Raw genomic sequence first — 20,150 nt, forward strand, 5'->3', positions numbered from 1 at the left:
TATTTACAACGCTTTAGTCTACGACTATTTTTGGATGGTTAAAAGAAAGAAACAAAAAAAATTGGTTGAAAATTGGAACAACTTCCTCTAAACGTCTCCAAAATTGCCTCGACAATAAAAAGTATTAACATTTTTTTTAATTACATACTTTTTAAAAATAATTTTTTCCAACCCTATTAATGCTACTAAAAATGTATATATTTTTTCTCCTCCAAATTAAATCCTATTAATGCTATTTAAAAAATAGCATTAAACCAAATTTGGAGAAAAATCTTTCCAACGTTCCGTAAAATTTATCACATGATTGTTCATTTATTACATTTTACCAATTGTTTGCATCATAAAAGGCGATAAATAATATTTAAAATGGGAGGGACAATCCAGTGATAGAAATAACAAGATGGAAGTTGGAAATGAGGTTAAAATTATGAAATATGATCATTTTTTCTTATTTATAGTTTTAATCTTGAGCTCTTTCAAGATATCTTAAGTATCAAGAGTACCTTAACTCATTTATAGTTCTAATTATAACTTCATTTATATGCCCATAATTAATACAACCTTCCTGTCATATCCTGTTCCTCTAAGATGGATCAAGTCTTCCGTTTTTTATCTTAAATTTTTGTTGGTAGATCATGTACAAGAATATCGACTGATTTGAAAAACAACAATACCATATGGTAAAAGAAATAATTGCTATAAATAATCACTGGTAAAAATACAACGCAAGACAACATGCCCAGCCCGGTGCATGTGAAGACATCAAATGCCCGGGGAACACAATCCAAAGAGCAATGTAAAGCAAAGTATGGAGAAGGCGAAGGTTACAGCAAGATGGGCCCATTGCCAACAAAATTGCGCGTTCAGAAGCAGCACTAGTTCATTCCAAGATAGCATCATTGCCTAAAAGACCAAGCCCTTTTTATATTACTTTACAGTCAGATATACAAGCCAAAGAAAAGGATACAAAAATAGGGAGCAACAACAGTTGAATACATTCAAAACAATTGACAACAACCAAAACCAAATCCGCTCTTTATGAACTTCGCGGAAGCCTGACTCTAATACAATGAGCTTCCCTCTATATAAGTAAATACACACAAATACCAACTGTATACTGGTCCAATTGGGTAGGATCCAAATCCCCTCCTATTAGGAAAAAATTGAAGATTCTCCGATTATTAATCGTGACCTTTTATTTTAAATCTAATAGTCTATAAAATCATTTAAACTTTGGTAAAACAAAAGCCAGCATTTAATGCCTCAGTTATACAAAAGCAGCTGATATTTTATAGACTATTGCATTTAAAATGAAAAGCTATGATTAACAATTGGAGAATCTCTAATTTCTTCTCAATTGGAGGAGATCTCAATTCAACCGGTTAACGGATACACCTTGCAAAAGAAAACAGTTGGGAGTTTATACGACCAAGAAACAGCCATGATGTTAAGTTTCAAATAAAACAAAAATATTAAAAAGAGTAAAAAAATAATTAACACTGATCAAGACATGGAAGGCATCAGATAATAAGCGGAGTTGTAGTCTACATTTAGTTCAGTTTGTAGGATAAGAATTTTGACATCATTTGCCTTCCAATGGCTGCGAACCAATAAAATCAGACCTTTGACAAATTGACAACAAGGTATAGGATAACAATATTTCAGAAACTTAAATTGAAAACAAGGAGTAGGGAATAAATATAGAACCATCAATAGAACAATCCCAACAACAAATGATTTAGATTTATTTTTTTTTGTTTTTTGTTGTCGATACATTTTCATGAGCCAAACGAAGAACAAAGTAAAGCCAAACATCTAATATGGTGTGTTTACAAAGAATGATGGAATGTATCAAAAAAGGGGATCCAGATATGCAATTACATTTATATCTGGACATAATTTAACCCCCAGACTTTGACGAAATTCAATCTATGCCTCAAGAACAAAGCCAATCAAGAAACCGATCCTAAGATCTCAGACCTTGAAGCCGAAAGGAGAGGCACAACACAGACAGAATACAATGGGTGTTTATCTTCTCAAGAAAAAGATACATGTCTAATAACTTAGAGAATTGACAGATTAAAACAATATCCTAAACTTCATTACTCATGCACACACAATAAAGAAAATAAATAAGCAATCACAATTCTGCTCAGAAGGTGCATATAAAATCACAGACAAATTTCATATGTCCAGACATAATTAAGCGACATCATCATAGCAGTCAGAATTTGGTTATACGACTGAAAAACCACCACAATTTAAGCATATGGCAACCAACGACACGATTATATAAACTATACATATTAAGCAGCAAAAACTACAAATTTATCAACGAGAACCTCAGATAATATTCCACAAAGTGGAAAGTTGCAGACACTCAACACGGCATCAGGTTCTGACCGCCCGTCCGCTTTTTCTCATCATTGGGTACATATTAAGTGGTCTAACGATCAGCAAATTGTATCACACACAACGAATCATAAAAAACATACAAGCTAGTAATGCAAAAGTGACAAAAAAAAAATAGAATAACAAAATGAAAACGTTAAAAGTAAAGAAAAAGGAAAGAAAATAACGATGATAAAGACAAGGAAGGCATCAGATAATAAGCGGAGTTGTAGTCTACATTTAGTTCAGTGTGTAGGATAAGATTTTTTTCATCATTTGCCTTCCAAAGGAATTTAGCCTATGAAATCGACCATTAACAATAAAACTTTGAAAAAATTAAATAGAACACTTCATACATTAATAACAATTTAGTAGGCATGAGAATACACAAAATGGCATCAGAAATGAGTTGTTGTCAGCACAAATTATCAGTATATCAATAAGCGGTTTAGTTAAATTCCTCATCTGCCATTTCCAACTATGATTCAGCTCACAGATCTTAAAAATCACACAGCAAAATACGGAAATTTAAATGATGGAAATGAGATATGAGAGTTTTGGAAGGTCTATTTGACACCAAGGCAAGAACACTGAGTGTATGCAATGGGCTGGTAAGCCTCCAATTCACTCTCCGCATCAGTTATATCTCCTCGAGCACTCAAATTGCCACACAAGGAGAGGGTAAAACAGATGCACTACATTTATGCAAATAAAATGAAACTTTCAGACTCGAATAACAGTTTCGATTCGACGAAAAAGTTACAGATACCGACGAAACAGCGGATCATTTTTCTATTCAAATAGACGGGGAATAAGGTGAGGAAACTTTAGGGTTTACAGAAACTAGGGTTTTGAACCGTGAACAGAATAGTGGGAAGAGACGGCGAGGGTTGAGAGGCTTGTAAGGATACGGGCGTTTAAATAGGGGTTTACATGAATCGGGGTTTTTAAAACCCTAGACTACTTGAAGGAGCCGCGGTTTATTTGTTATTAAGTGGCGTCGTTTAATGGAGATATTGTAGAAACCTTTTTGGGCCTGAAACTACAGTGTTTCCTTAGTGTCGTCTGCTGGGCCTAGCCTACACTAAAATAATGAGCCTATCAAGAGCACTCCAACAATTTTCACTAAAGTCACCATTCTTGCATTTAGCTAATATGGGCCCAAAAAACCCCCACCTCTTCCTCACTCTCCCTCACACCCTCACTTCAACAAAAACTGAGGGCAAAAATAAATAAATAAATAAAACCCTCTCTCAAGACCAATCTTTCTTTGGGAGAGACCAAAAAAAAAAAATTTGAATAATGCTACACGCACCTTTAGGTCTTACTTATATACACCTATTTTCACATTTATTTAGGTAATTTTTAAAATTATTATTAAATTTAAATTTTTTTTTTTTTTTTTTTTTTTATAACGTAGGAGAACTTTACTCAGATTAATTGCACGTCGCAAACGCATACTGTACAATAATCCTCACCGTTAATCAAACTTAAATTTATTCTAAATTCAATAATAATGTTAAAAACCAAAATGTGTAACATTACTCCAAAAAAATTTCCTCCCATTTTCTAAGAACAAATCCTCACTCTTGGCTCTCTCACCCACTCTCCTTTTAACTCTCCTTAACCTGCATCACAAACAATCCCAAACACCTTAATATCCTAGTAATGCTACTCACACATACAATCCACCAAAAAAAAACTATTCAAACAATGGGATTGTTGGGGAGAAAATATCTCACTGTGGGCTCCACTTATTGACATTTATTTACATTATGCCATCACTCACTCACTTTATGATACGTGTACATACTATTTTTTGTACTTAGAAATAAAAGGAGAAAGGGGGACCTTTTCTTGGGGCTCTCTGCTTCCTCTCCTATGGATCTTTCTCCAAGGGACTCCAGAAAGTTTCTCTCTCTCTCTCTCTCTCTCTCTCTCTCTCGAACCTTCTCTCTCCTTATAAATCTCACATACATCTCTTACTATTTATAGATGAATAAAGATAAATTTTCATTATATTTGTTATTCATAAATGAAGAAGCTAACTTAAGCATCCTATAACCTTGTCATTGTTTTGGAAGAACACCATTGCAGAAGTCCTCTCAAGCATAAAGAAAAATCATTGGGTAGCAAATTCTATGACGAGAAAACGCACCAACAGGGATCAACACCACAAACGCCTTCATATCCAAATCCAAATCAGTCGAGCATCATAGAAATTCAACTCAAAATACCAGAAGCCATAGAAAACCCAAATCATCTTCTCAGCCAAACCAACCAAAAAAAATAAAAAAAACTTATTTATTTAAGGAGAGAGAGAGGGTTAATATATAGGTTAATTAATATCCTTAAATTATTTGATGGTTATGAAAATTTACAAAGCGTCACCATCCTCAATCACTAACATGCAGGGTTTAATAGATCGACCATAACATTCAAAGAAAAAAAGGATTTCCGATGATCTCCTATATGTACACGCATTTTCCTTTTAGCCTTGTTGTTTTTGCAAGACATGCAAAAATTACACTGCTCCTTGCTCTCCATCTTGTTGTTCCGGCCTCTTGAGCTCAGCAGGAGGCAGAAAGCAATCCATGGACAAGCCACAGATGTTGAAATCAACCTCTTCAATCTTCCAGCTCTCCTCAATCTTCCGCTTGTGATTATACGACTCTCCATACCTGTACAGCGTCGTGGCAGTTTTACCGCCGTGCGCTATGTTAATCCCGTCAACGTATTTGTAATCCTCTATCACGGATTCCATGCTTGTTTCCCAGAAGACGCTGTCGTTCCCTTTGATGGGCTTCATCCGCACCAGCTTTGTGTCCTCAAATTGGACGAGGAGCCCTGTGCGTTGGCTGAAATATCCCCACACTGTGTGGTGGACGATTTCGGTGTTGGGCGTGCTTTGTGCTTTCAGGATGTGGGAGGCCGTCTCAAGCTTGAGTATGAAGCAATCTTCGTCGTTGAGGGTTTTCTCTCCAATGCAGACCGCATCTAGGAACAGGTTTGCCGTGCACCTGGGATCCAATCCCTGTACGTTGAGATCACACATATATATGTTAAATGCAAAGGATCCACAACATACATTTTGTTACCATGACATATATACGAGGAGAATTGCTACACATTCTAAATTTTTCTTTCAAAAGTTGATTCTTAAATAATGTATTACCAACATTTCTCATATACGAGGTATGTCAAGTAAGTGAATAAGCGATTGAATGCTGTGAGAGTAATGTGAAAAACTGGTGTTTATCCTACCACTATTTTATTTCCTTAAAACTACACTTTTATCTCATTATTATTTCATTCTATTGGCATGACAATGCCAATAAAGTGAATAAACTCTTGATCCAAAGACAAATTGGATCAAAAGTTGATTGGTATTGTCAATTTAGGGAGAGAGCCAACTTTGAATTTGGGGGGACTTAGGGCAAAAAAAATTTTGAGGATGGACCAATTGGCAAAAAATACTTTAAATTGTTATTTTTTTTATCTTAAAATTTTTTTTTCCTTTTAATTTGGAGGGGACCAAGGCCACTATCAGTCCCCTCTAAATCCGTCTCTCACTATCATATCAGCAAAGTGAGATAATAATAAGATAAAAGTCTAAATTCTAGTATTACAGTTATGAGATATATATGGGTTTAGAGTAATACTATGTTAACGTGACATTGCCAATCCACCCTTAATTAGATCGGTCATTGTTAAACGCAAAACAAAATTCAATGATAAATTGGCAATATCATGTCAATATAGTGGCATAGTGGTGTACTCAAGGGTTTAAAGTTATATGACTTTTTTTCTTCTCACCTTTTGGGCTATTGTCATGTGAGACTCGAGTTTGACTTACCTTTATTAAAAAAAATTACTGAAAATCGTCTTGTGTAAAAACTATGGGCGAAGATTACTGAGAAAAAGAAAATGTTTTCTACCAATCTTACAATCATCTTTTGTGTATAAAAGAAAGTATATATGAAGCAACATTGTCTTGTGTGTATAAAGATCATCTATGAAAGCAAATTCTGGTTCAAACGTTTAATTTATACCTGGAAGAAGCGGCGCAGGGGCCTGGGAGGGCCTTTATTAGCATGACAAGGCTGAGAGGAAGACTGGTTCCAGGCCATCTTGCCGTTGCTGCCTGCACTCACCTTGAAACCAGAAACAACCAACTCCAAGAACCACATATCCGGATTCATTTGCCACAGCACGAATCCACCAATCTCACGGTTGCCTTTGGCGTGGACACTATCATCCCCTTGGCACATTTCCGACCCCACCATATTCACCTGTCCCACTGCATACATGCTGTTCACTGAGTTTAATGCTGCTTGTCCTCCCGTGGCGGCTACATACTGTTGCACTATATATTTGGCCGTAGAAGCTTCCTGTTCGTCCAACAATAATGTTGTTCATTAAGTAGTTTTCAATGAAGATATATTGTTGGTAATTAATGGTAAAAGAGAAATGTCTTTTACCACATCGTACAGGATATATATGGTATAACATTTTTCATCGAAAGTTAATTAATTAGTCTCTGTTATTAAATTGATCCTTTTGTCTAATTCCATAAAAGATTTCAGAATTGATATAATAAAAAAAGAAAAAGAAAAATCAAATGATATCTTTTGTTTATAATATGCTTACAATGGAACAATCTTTGATGGGGCGGGTTAAAGGTTGGTCCGGCTGGACCTGAAAAGGGATAAGAGGAGAACCAACAAGCTTTAGCAAAGCCATAAACTCATTGTTTGATGCAGCTGCGAGATGTGATGACTTATCTACACCTTGAGCTTTCATCAGAGCACGCAAATTCTGCCAACGCACGGTGGCATTGTTGCCCATGTTGGTGAACATCTCCTCAGGAATGGGCACCTCCAGGACCGTCTCCAGCCCATCTTCCTTATCAAAATTAGGACACAGCTTCCTCATCGAAAGGGACAACCTCATAATGGCACTGAGAGAAAGATACAAGAGGGAAGAGGAAAGGTAATCCTGTGAGGAAACAAAAGCAAAAAAAAAAAAAAAAAGAAAAAAAAAATGGAAAACCTTCCTCTTTCACCCCTTAAACTGGACGGAGCTAGGTGATTGCTTTTTGTGTGAAGATGATGCAAATGAGAAGGAGAGGGGGAGGGAGGGCTTTGTTGCCTAAGGCGCTCCTTGCGCGTAGGTGTCGTGTAGGCGCGGTTTTAGCGCACATATATGTATTTATAGTTTCCTTTGTCTAAGGAAACTTCCACCACCTAATTCAGAACGGACCATAGATTAATAGGATATGCTACTTGTGCATGTAACCAACTGGGTAGAGTAGAGCCATATCATCATGTTGATAATTAAAAAGGTACAATATTTGTTTATCTCATATCCCAGAGACGAAACCAGGGTTCGATCTGGGGAGGCCTCCTTCTCTCGATTTGAAATTTGTGTATAGTTTGAGATGGAAAATAAAATCTGTAAGCATCTCAAATTATGCACAAATTTTAAAATCGAACAACCTAGTCTCCTCTGGTTCTGTCTCCGGTAGAAATAAAGGTATGTACGAGAAATGATGAAACATCCTCCTACATGGTGGGAGATGTGTTCTATTTGGATTTGCTTAGACATCTTGAAAGACATTTCTGATTGATCTTTCATCTTTTACAACAAGCTGCAATGCTATTAGTCTATTACCGATCGACCGACCATAACCGAATGTCAATAATCCACTCTATGGATCCTAAAAGTTATGAAAAAATATTGTGTCCAATTTTAATTGCACATTAAAAAGTCTAGCTCATAAGATCTTCATTATGGATCGAGATCTCTTACAACTAATTACCCGAATTGTACCCAATTCAAACAGTCCCACAAAAATAGGACTTCAAGGTTTACCCTACTCGGGAAGGCTAAGGTGCGAGGTAGGCACAACCAATTACAAGGAATCTTTCTTTTTTTCATCACAGGTAAATAGATATAGGCTATAATAGAATTGAGAGTTGTCACAACAATTTCTTCTATATTTCTAAATTTATGTGTAAAATAATAATTGTTGTTAATTTAAGAAAAAAATCTCACGTACTCCTTTAAACTACCACCTAATTGACCATATCTCTTCCAAATTTTAGATTGAGACATTAATGTTCCCCTCAAACGACTATGAAATAATTGCCAATGTCCCTCCCCCAAGGTCAACAAAAATATAGAAATGACCCTAAAAATTTTACAATAAGACAAAAATATCTATAATAAATTCAAAAATAAAAAAATATATCACAACTTATCACAAAAGCTTAAACTAATAAAAATTGGCAAATTTAATAATTTAATCAATATTAGAACAGACAGATAGAGTGGGTTGATGTAGACGTCGATTGTGGAGTGTCTGACATGGCTTAAGTACAATTTTAACCATTAATATATAAGCTCTTTGAACATCATCTTTTTGCAAACCGATTTTTAAGGATGAATTATACTCTCGTAACTTTAGGAGCATATCGTCTAGAAGCTTGATAATCTCGGTAGTTATCCTCCGAGCAGCCGTGCATGGTGATCAACCTTGAAGAAGAGGCCCAAACCCAACCCGGCAACAAACCCAAATTCCGAACCGGCCCAATATTTTCGTAAAATTTGTTTGTAAATCTAACATTTTTCTTTTCGATTATATCCGAAAGTTGATACAATTTGGGTCGACTCGACATCCTTTTCACACCACCAAATTCCAAACCGAAGGGGATAACCAGCCGTGCTACTGTGAGTCGACTAGGTCAAAGCGCGTGTGCAATATCGTAGGCTTGTAGCAAGATCGTATGTTCTGCCTGTGAAGTGTTTGTTAATTTGTCCAGGTGGGCATGCAATTAGACGTACCTGGCTGACAGGTCCTGGCGATAATTTGTCCTCTAATGCGTCTCAGGGGCTCCAGTGAAAACTAGAGACAAAATCGATTGTGTAATGGTTTGAATAATCGCGTGGAATCTGTCAAAAGTTGGGCTGTATACACCTTGTTTTCTTTCCCCTGGAACGGGATTGAGGTCTTCTTCAAATGTTCTTGCTTAAGCTTTTTTGTCCTTTTCATTTCTTCTATTTTTATTTTATTGAAGAAATGAAATTTTAGTATCCTATTAAAAGATGATTTTCATCAATTTAGGCCAAAGGTTAAGGCGTCATTGTACTTCCCATTACAGTTTGAGAGCAATTCGTTTTGTAGCTTGAGAGCAATGTGGCAGACAATAAGACACATTTTCAAAAACCTATTATTATATGTAAAGAGTTCTTTTTTCTTTTCTTTTTAAATTGGGTTAGAAGAATTTTCTCTAATTTAGTTTAGAGGAAAACTCTATCCATATTATAAGGGGTTAAGCTCTAATTAAAGAACCTATCTAGAAAATCAACACTCTGAATTTTAAATATTGCATTCATTATCCTTAAATTCACATTTTATTAATAGTTTCAACCTTTCATGCATTTTAAGATTCATTTTAATGTTTAATAGAAAATTTTGACAGAAGGGATACATTCAACCCAAGAATCCAAATGTTAGTTCAAGGAAGACAATGATGCAACCGAAATTTTCTCTATCTAATTAAGAACCTAGTTTAAAGAAAACTCTGTCCATATTATATTGGGTTTTTTTTATTTGATTTGTTTTGATTTAAATATTATACTGGGTTAAGCTCTAATTGGCAACTTTTTGACTTTTTTGACTCTTAAAACCGCTTTCAATTTTTTTTACAAAACAATTACTTTTTTCTTCCAATGAATTTGTTGAATGTTAAATGCATTTTTAGACCCTTTAAACGCACACCCAAACATGCCATGAGTAAGGGCTTATTTTCAACAAACGACCCTTATTAATTACCCTATACTTAGTTTTCAAGTGGGGATTTATTTTTATGAATAAACCCAACCACCCAGTTTGACAGGCATCAAGGCATTTTCGAACACAACAGTCACAAAGGAAATTCCATGTACCTTTCGGGGAAGAGCCATATAATAGCTATAGCTAATTCTCCAGTCAGATTTTCTATCAGGCTTGGTCATGATGATACTATTTTTTTCATGGCCGGCCGCTATGGCCTATATATGTTCAGCCCTTATAAGCCCACTCACTCTCTCAAACCAATACCATTTCAGTCATGGCATTGGCTAAACGTTTTAAGCATAAATTTTCATTCCAATTCTGTCGTTTCAACCACCCTTCCACTCTCCCGGTAAATCCATCACCGGCAATTTACCGGTTGCCTCCGGTCAACATCAGGGCACTGGACATCGCGAACCCAAACGTCCCGGCACCACCGTCGACCCCAGAACAACATCCCTACAAACGCCACGTGTCTACGAAGACCGTATCAGTCGGCTGCGGAAGCCGATCGAGATCGCCTACGACTACACGGTACTTGAACAGCACCGTATCATCACCTGCGTACACGTGGAAGAAGGAAGCTCAAGGGCCAAACCAGAGTAGGTTTTGCGACGAAGGCGAAAGAAAGCGAAGCAAGGAGGTCCGTACAAGTGAGAGAAACAATAAAAAAAATAAAATGACTCCCTTAAAAAGTGTTGCTACATCTAGCCTTTTTTTTTTTTTTTTTTTTTTGGCTAATTCAATGTAAGGGTTTTTTACAAATCTAATTAATTATTTTAGATAAAAGTAATATTTAGCTCTTCCATTATGAATGCTCTTAGCAGAAAGTGTCATGTATTTGTGTAATAGACGTAGCTTGTATTTTTGTTGTGATAAAATTTACTATTTGAAGTTTGTTAATGTATTTGGGTAAGTGTTTTGTGATTTTGGTTTTTAAAAGGTATTTTGATATGACATAAAAGGGATAAATATTTTTACAAATGCATTGTGATGGGGTTTACATTTAAGAAAATGTTTTTTATAGGGTAAACTTGATTATTTTGAAAATGTTTTTTAAAAAAATCGTACAAATGCCTCACTTATAAAAAATTAAAAAAGAAAGAGAATGATAGTGTAGTTACGCAGCCACACATGCCTTGTTGTAGTGGGTGCGTGGCCATTCCAAGCATATGATGGTCATACCGTCATTTCATGCCAATTTTGATGGCCACACAACCATATAAAATTTATGTTGTCACCCTGATCAGATTAAGATAGCTGCACAACCACCCCTACATTTTTTTGGTGGGCGCGCAATCATGCCTGCACTTAGGGTTGCCACTTGCCACACAACCACCCTAATTATTTTTTAAAAATTTTAATTTTTTAAGTAATAAGTATGCTCCCAAGATGCCAGTGTTTTTAGTGTAGAATTTTGAGTCACTGGTGAGGAATATAAAGGGTCAAGTGAAATATAGGGATTTCCATAAGGTATAGGCAGATACTTTCTATTCTCTTTGTATGAATTAATAATTTGCAAAGGTTGATAAAAGACCACTGAGATCGATACTAAAACGACGATAGACGGAAAACAAATCTTCAACTAATGATTATATTTTTCTAAAAATCAACAATCCCTTCATGCCCAATGTTTAGTTTCCCTTCACACAGATACAGTACAGTGCATATCAATGGAAATATGAACAAGAATAAGACTATTACCGGAACAGCAGATCGACATTGCTGCTTCAGGCCTGCCTCAAATTTTTTTTGCAGCAAACGTATAGTATCCGCCCTAACAAGCAATTTCCCTTTGGCTCTATCTATGAGACCAAAAAATGTAATTGTACAACACTCAAATATCTCTAAGTTAATCAACCATCAGAACCTGCTTTTCAGTATTAGATTCTAACAAAGATGCCGTGTCATCATCCTCAAAAAGCCTGACATGGCAGAGCTTTCCACCAGCTTCATCGGCAAAACTAATTTTCTTCCTCTCCTTGTGGACTGCGTTTCCTGAAGAAGTAGAACCTGTCTCAGTCAATCCCTGAAATTGATCGACCGAAATTCCACCAGCTTCATCAGCAAAGGTAGATTTTTTCGTTTCCTTTTGGACTATATTTCCGGAAGAACCAGAACCTTTCTCAGTCATTCTCTGCAATTAACCAAAGGAAATACATCTTAAAAAATACCTCAGTCATAACCAAGTAATTAATCATTTTGTTTCCAAAATCAAGACCCAAATAAGACGTTTCTGCTTCTTTCTCTATTCAATAGTATGAGAAAAGGAACAAACCATGATTCTACAAAAGCGGTTGCAGTCCCTTGTCATCATGGAAATCCATCTTCTTGTGCCTTCTTCAACTTTTGTCGCACTGTCAATGGCCATTCTTGCCTGCCAATATACGGGATGTTTTTAAGGGGAGGATGATATCTATATGCATGTTTTTCTTTTTTAATAATACTCTTCATCGAAAAAGATTTCTATATTCACAAATGCAGTTGTGTACACTTGTAGAATTATGTAAAAATTTCTATACGAGTAACTATAAACCATATAAGACAACAGTAGTTTTACCTAAACAAAGTTTCAAGAGAAGTTTTAAATTTCAGTTTATAGTACGCACAACAAAGAATCTATATTACATGCTGATCAAGACATTCAAGGATATTAGCAAGGAGACAAAGGCATCATGCAAGCTTTATAGGAGCATTAAAGCTAAGAAAGGTCAAATACAAGGGTAAGTACCCAGCAGCTTTGCAAAAGTTTGACGTGATTCATCAACAATGAGTCCAGTTTTAACTTGTATGCAAGTCATACAAGCCAAAGCTATCCCAGCACCGCTGTTAAATCAACCATTACACGAGGGGTAGATGAAGCAAGCCAATGTTAAGACAGTTTGATAAGCACCACTACCTCTAAAGACCAATATGAGACATCAAAGCAGGTAACAAGATTGATTAACTGGGATAGAGGGACGCATGAGTATACATACATCTTATTGATTCAACCATCAAACTGTCAAGGACAGATAGCAAATGGGAATCCAGTGACACTTTTACGGTACAGCATGCAATAATACTAGAACTGTAAAACAGTACTTTGATTTATATTTACTGGAATTATGGCATCTTAACAAATTTGAAAGACAAAACAGCACAGAAGATTTTTCAGCTACAAACCCTGGTCAACACATAATACTTCTTTACGTCCTAAAAAGTAAACATGTATTTTCAGTTTGCATAATAACTCACCCTATCCACATTATATTTCAAGGATGAAGCTGGACAGGCTTGAGGGATCAACCGCTCTTCCAAAATGTCCTTCATGGTCTTCAACTCCTTTGTAAGTTTCATGGCAAGACATTCAAAGTCTTTCATCTGCTGCTGTGAGAATTCTATGGCACTCTGTGAACAACTTTGGATGGAGGTGCACCCCGTGCTGAAACGCGGTGCAGCACAAGAAAGAGGAACCTTGGGAACACCTGAGGGATGGAAGCCTCTCTTATAATTCTTTGGTTTCCTAATAACTTTTTGGGGGTTAATATTGAATTCAGCTCCCCTGATCCAATCAGGTCCTTCGACTCTACCAAACTTATTCTTCCCAAAGTATTCCCTCCTACATTCTTAAATCATCACAGCCCAAAGTAAATAAATCAGATAGTGAATGGGTACAGAGAATCTCAAAGTGCTTTGATCATAACAATAATAAAATAAATAATATACATAAAATGAAATGATGACAAAATCACTAAAATGAAGTTTGAACAGAACCAAAGTCATTTCTTAGCATCCAGTCATGATCTTATTTTTGAGAAGTTGTAAAAAGAAAGCTTCCCTTATTTTGCGAGTTGGTGATACTAAAAACATCTTCTAAAATAAATTTAAAACACATGGAAAATTCATAGTCAACATAGTTCCAAGAAAGCCCTCTGCTTCTCTTTAGCAGCACAAGAATGGTTTGTTGTTCCATGAATTAACAGTTGTTACAACTCTGAAATAGGGAACCTGAAATGATACACAAGAATTCTCACTGACCATTCAACTGGATTTGCTCTTAAACAGTATGATGAAGTCCATGTTAGTCTTTCCTTGTTATTTTCCTTCACTCTTTTGGATCAATTTTGTAAGAGGATATTTCAAAAGGTCTTAAAAAGATTTTGATATATCGCTGCTGCTATATAATTGCTTGATTTACCCACATATTTTAATCTTTGTACATTTAATACGGCTTTTAAATACTAAGGACACCCTGGCTGACACAGTATCTTTATCATCCAAACACCTCATAGGAACAAAATGCATTTGGCATAAACATGAAGGTTTCATAGATATAACTATTATATTTCATACACTTACTGTTATATTCGTCGTCAGGTAAGTCAAAGGAATCCCTAGCCTTAAGGAGTTTTTCCCGAGAAGTTGGAGAAATGGCCTGAAGGTGAAAACATGTTATGAAAAACAATATCCAAATTTGTAAATCAAGCCAAATAAATATACCATTGAAATTCACACACCTTTCTGGTTGCAAACAGCCTCTCAGGAGGATGCTGTAATTTTGAATGACAATATCCAAATCCAACTGTTTTTATAAGCTCATCCGTAGCATCAGAGGGATGGATCCCTCCAGAGACATTTATCTCTACATTAGCACAGGCAGACTCTGGGGGTTCATTCTCTCCAGTTGTAGGTGAATCATCCTCAATAGAACCCAAACAGCTATCAGGACTCAAGCTAGTAGAGCTGGCAATAACACTGACTTCAGGATTAGAAGGTAAATCAGCTGTTATGCTATCCTCAAATACGCATGCATCACCTCCACCACATACTTCCATGCCTTGAGGGCTCTTATGAATAGTCATAAGAGGCACTTGAACCTTGATATCATTTCCATTATGCAATACCCCATTCATATAAGGGCTACTTTGAGAGATATCAGAAATATAAGAACTATGATCTGTCGTTGAAGAAATGATTTCTGCAGAGGTGTCATTAGGAACTGGATCGATTTCTATCTCAGATTCTGGTACAGGCAAATCTGAGCACCCATGACTGGTTGTTTCTGTACTATCTGGCTTCACATAATCCTCGCATGGGGACCTTACATTCTGAAAGGACTTGGAATCTGCAGGTTCCATATATTCATAACACACTTCATTAGTAACACAATATTTTGGTTCTTTTGTCAATAAAATTGACACCTGATTCTCCGAAACATATTCATTAGCTGTCTCACACAGTTCACTAGACACCATTCCAGATGAACCCCCTGGCTCATCACAAAGCAAGGAAGGATCATCACCAATATTTTGGCAGTCTGAGCAATCAGGTTCAGGAACATCAACTTTAATATTTATAGCTGGCCACAAATCCCCACCAGATTGTGGCAATACTTCATCACTTAGGACCTGTTCAGATTTAACAATTGATATGGCTGTTTGAGGTGAAGTTGAGACATGGCTTTTCATGTGCTTTTTCTTCGCCTTCTTATTCTTTGAAAGTTTAGATTTCAAACTACTGAGAGGCTCCTTGAGATCAAAATCTTCTTCCTCTGTTTTGACTTGTTCTAAACTGGAGGAAGTTTTACTCGGTTCAACATATTTTGAACGTTTCCTTTTCTTCGCTTTGCATCTCTCCTTTATTTGTTTCAATGTCATATTGCCAAATCCTGAATTATCTGAGTCACTGTTAATTCTCTTGTCACCACCATTGCAAAATAAGTCAGAAGTTTCAGGCTCCCTTTTGATTGTTCTTCTGTCCACCATATGCAGACGTGGGCTTTTGGCCTCAATCCGGCCACCGTCAAACGAAAAACTCTCAAACTCAATCTTTGGACGAAGTGTTGGAAGCATATCGTGATTTTTGGCATCTACAGCTTCATATATTTCTTGGAGCATCTTGATCTTGAGCTCAGGCCTTCCACGAGTAATGTTGGCGATTTTTGTCACCAAACCACCTTGAACAGCTTGGATAAAGTGCAAATGATTGCAACTCCTTAACTCCATTAGATGATGACGAAACTTATATTCTTTGCTTTAGTTCAGGTACACGTTCATTACAGTAGCTAAAATGCCTGTCCTGAAGCAAACAAAAACTTTACTCATAAACAGGCCAAATTTAATAACACAGTATCAATGAGATCATAAATGGTACAGTGTGCCCAATGATGGTAAAAGTGATAACTATAACATACCCTTTATCTTAGGAACTGCCTCACAAATAACCAAAAAGTCCCAATAAAAGACAACAACTTTACATTCACAAGATTGCTGGCTCAGACAAGGACATGAGAGAACTCTTGGAAATTATCCTTCTCACAAGAAGTCCACTGCACATCAATTTTTTTTGATAAGTAATCGATTAATATCATTAAAAACGTAAGGCATCCCTAAGTACACAATAAGTATGCAAAATGAAACACCTAACTAGAAGAAGCAAAAAGAACAAAGAAATCACTATAACTAATTGACAAAGGAGACACAAAAATAGCTGCCCACATATACAAAGTTTTGAAGAATAAAGATAAAATCTCCTCTATCATACTTTTTTGGTCCTCAAAACTTCTATCATTCATTTCCCTTCATAAACACCATAAAAAGCATGTAGGCATTATTTTCCACACTGCAGCACTCCATGGACTACCAGGGGTCCACCAAGAGGCATACAGATCGACTACACATCTAGACATTACAATTAAAGCATGATATGAATTATAATTATATTTATTTATTTTTCACAGAGTTCACATGCTATACAACATAATTAGAATCACCAACTTTGGAGAAAGTAATTTATCTTTATTTATAACCAAGTTCGGAGAACATGAGGTTTGAAAGAAGACAAAAAACTGGGCCATGAAACTTTATATGTTATAGCCATATATCACTCTTGATGGAGCAACAATAGCGGATGCATGAGCAATGCAAAAACATGGGAAATCACAAAAACAATAAATTATTGACTTAAAATGCATATTTCTCAACAACAAATAAAAAATAAATTAAAAAATGCCTTTATTTAAAAGATTACAACTATAAATATCCAATTTTGACTCTAGGTAACCAAGTAATTTTGCGCATAAATAGTTCAGAAGGAAAAAAAAAAAAAAAAAAAAAGGATTTGGTGGAGCTCAGCTAAGGGTTATGCGGATTCGGAATTGAATTTTACCTCCTTAGGCCTCAAATTCTCAAATATATGTTCCACAGTAAATGCAGAAACTATACTGTGGAAGGGGAATTGAGACCTCTAAATCCAAAATTCCCAATTCCTTACAGCCAAACACGGCCTTAAACTCCAAATTTCTCAAAATGTTCATGTGGAAAACGCATCAACGTGGAAACGTACAGAATCAACAAAATCGCATTTTCGTCCACAGAAACCCTAGGTTCAAATATAATTAAAGCAATCCATAAACCTAATATCCAAAACTCATACAAACAAAACCCCCAAAAAAGTTCGATAATCTGAGAAAAATATCGAAAACGAAACGGCGCCGATGACGCGCAGATCTGACTCTTTGGCGAAACACTAACCCCTCAAGATGCAGATCTAAAAAAGAACAAAGAAAAATGGAGCTTACATGGGCTTACCAGAGAGTAAACGCTCCGTTTCACCAGGAGAGGCAGAGAGGAGCTGGGACTAGATCGTGAAATGGGAGTTCCGACCGAGAGATGGAGATTAGAGAAGAGTGGTCTGGGGCTAAAAGAGGAAATAGATTTCAGAGTTGTCGCGCCAGACTTGTTTGGCGGGAAGGGGTGCTTTTTCTCGAGTTAAATACTGTACATAAGACATTTTTGAATGGACAAAGCTTCGATATCCCTACTACTTTATAATAATTTTTGAATGGACAAAGCTTCGATATCCCTACTACTTTTTTATATGTGTTTATAAAAAATCCACGTGAGAATTACATTACCTAAGAAATTTTATTTTGAGAATAATGAGAATTCTTGGTATTTTATGAAAATAATATTAACCTTCCTTAAGTTATTGAATTGTGTTCGGTAAATCTAGAAAATTTATTTACTATTGGAATAGTTTATGAAGGATTTATTTCGGGCTTTAATTTACCAAGAAGGATCAAAGAATGTCGAAAAGTTTTGCCGCGGGCTGATAATAGTTCCAGGTCATTGTTTTAGATGTTAAAATATGAAAGTTGGGTATTCAAGTTGTCACGTTTCGTTCAAACGAACTCAATTAAATGTGCAGCAAGAGGTTTAAAAGTAAGAAATATTGAAGCCTTGAAGGGGAAAATTTATTTTCCCCCCTTTGGCCAAACTAGAGTAGTAGAATGAAGAAGAATATGGGAAGCTAGAGAAGAGGATAATATAAGCAAAATACTAGAAAAGTGCAACATCTTTAGACTTTATTTTAGTTTTGTTTTCATAACCTTTGATTTTCTTGGGTTGTTCAGAGGAGGGTGGCTTCCATTATGATGACAATGTAGTTGTTATTGTATTTGAGATAATAGAGAAATGGGGAGAAAAAATAGTTGTTGAGATTGTAAGAATAATGATTTTTGATGTGTAAATGATGATTTATGGTTGTTTTGGGGTCGTCATGAAGTAGGATTCAGTATGGAGAGAAGAAAAGTAGGGGAAAATAGGGTTTTGTATGTGTTTCGTGCATGAAAAATGTGAACTAGTGAGTTCATTTGAATGAGCTTGAATTTTGTTAAAGCAATTGTTCGTTCAAAAGATCGATCGTAGCTCATTCAAACAAACTAACCATAGTGATGAAGTATGTCACGCATGTCAGCATGTGAATGAAACAATACGTTTTGGGTTCATTCGAACGAACTAGGGACAAAATGTTTGACCAATATGTTGATCGTAGCTTGTTCGTTTGAACTAAAACATAAATGTTAAATAGCTTTTTAATTAATCTTGGTTATGAGGAAATAGTAATTAAGGAGTTTAATGCAATTAGTTGCGTTGTGAAAGGGGATTAGTATTTGGGGACTCGATGAATTAAGTTTAAACCAAATAAGGCATGATTTATTTGAAGGTCAATGGGAGTAAGTGGAGTAATTGGGGTTTAGTTAAGAGTCTGACCCATAGTTTTAGAATATGTGATAAATGCTATATGAGTCTATGACGATGAAAACAAGGAAGATTGACTGAGAGATCTAGTTAAATAGGGTTTTGGATCCTCTTCAATCTATTGGGTATCTAGTTTATGACTGAAATTTTTTTAAAAAAATCCTAGTGTCACAAATGTGCCACGTGTCCTTCCAATCAAAAAATAAAAAAAATATTAAACTAGAATAATAAAAAAATGATAGGTGGCCACCTTGAGGCCCCATAAGGGTGGTTTGGCCACCCCCAAGGGTCAAACTAAAAATAAAAAAATAAATAATGGGTTGGCCCTTGAGCTCATTGGGCTTGGGGTGGCTTTGGCCACCCCAGACCAGCCGGCCACCCCATGGCCTTTGAGGGTGGCTCCAGCTAAAATGGCCTATGGCCAAAATGGGGTGGTTAGCCAGTAGCCACCCCTTTTTCTTTTATTATTTTATTTTTTATCTTTTTTTTAATCTTAAATAATATTTTATTATTATTTTTTGTTAATGGGATATGTGTTTCATTTGTAGCCGTAAGATTTATGAGAATAAATCATAGCCATGAACTAGATATTTTTTAGTTCATTTTGGACTGGAGAGGATCCTATTCCATTAAATAGAGTAAGGAATTAGGGTATACTTAATACTTGAAAGTCAATGTATTAAATGGTGCCTTTCTAATTAACAAAATTTATGTTGTGTAATTGTAGGTTTGGAAATAAGCTCTCCAAGTGGGCATTAAGTAAAGGGATTACAAAAACTAATAGTTGAATTCAATTAAGACTACGTGGTAGTGATGCGTGAATTGTCACGTCATTCTTTTATATATATATAAGTCACTAACAATAAAATTTAATTATGAGTGAGATAATAATGTCAATT

General features: G+C 35.8%; 2 protein-coding genes and 2 non-coding genes across 9 annotated transcripts; all 4 read right to left on the bottom strand.

The window, feature by feature from the left end:
• Positions 1–1,513: 1,513 nt before the first annotated feature.
• Positions 1,514–1,594, bottom strand: LOC132185978 (small nucleolar RNA R16). The gene has a single exon (XR_009440664.1). It is a non-coding gene; the product is annotated as a small nucleolar RNA R16 (small nucleolar RNA).
• A 1,000-nt stretch (positions 1,595–2,594) lies between these two features.
• On the bottom strand, positions 2,595–2,675 carry LOC132185977 (small nucleolar RNA R16). The gene has a single exon (XR_009440663.1). It is a non-coding gene; the product is annotated as a small nucleolar RNA R16 (small nucleolar RNA).
• A 2,240-nt stretch (positions 2,676–4,915) lies between these two features.
• On the bottom strand, positions 4,916–7,326 carry LOC132185063 (uncharacterized). Its single transcript, XM_059598892.1, has 3 exons — positions 7,042–7,326; positions 6,444–6,782; positions 4,916–5,425 (listed from the first exon to the last, which is right to left on the bottom strand). The coding sequence occupies exons 1-3, from the start codon at positions 7,324–7,326 to the stop codon at positions 4,916–4,918; spliced, it is 1,134 nt and encodes a 377-aa protein (XP_059454875.1).
• Positions 7,327–11,808: 4,482 nt separating this feature from the next.
• LOC132185732 (uncharacterized) lies at positions 11,809–18,023 on the bottom strand. 6 transcript variants are annotated; one of them, XM_059599504.1, is made up of 7 exons: positions 17,800–18,023; positions 16,404–16,538; positions 14,728–16,288; positions 14,570–14,645; positions 13,466–13,836; positions 12,507–12,605; positions 11,809–12,365 (listed from the first exon to the last, which is right to left on the bottom strand). In XM_059599504.1, exons 3-7 carry the CDS (start codon positions 16,213–16,215, stop codon positions 12,081–12,083), a joined length of 2,319 nt encoding a protein of 772 aa, XP_059455487.1. In that variant the 5' UTR covers positions 16,216–16,288; positions 16,404–16,538; positions 17,800–18,023; the 3' UTR covers positions 11,809–12,080. The 6 variants fall into 6 exon arrangements, with proteins under 6 accessions (XP_059455487.1, XP_059455489.1, XP_059455486.1 ...); XM_059599506.1 differs by having other exon boundaries at positions 14,728–16,283; positions 17,790–18,023; XM_059599503.1 differs by having other exon boundaries at positions 17,790–18,023.
• Between the last annotated feature and the right edge of the window lie 2,127 nt (positions 18,024–20,150).

The sequence above is a fragment of the Corylus avellana genome, chromosome ca6 (genome assembly GCF_901000735.1).
Source record: "Corylus avellana chromosome ca6, CavTom2PMs-1.0".
Taxonomy (NCBI): domain Eukaryota; kingdom Viridiplantae; phylum Streptophyta; class Magnoliopsida; order Fagales; family Betulaceae; genus Corylus; species Corylus avellana.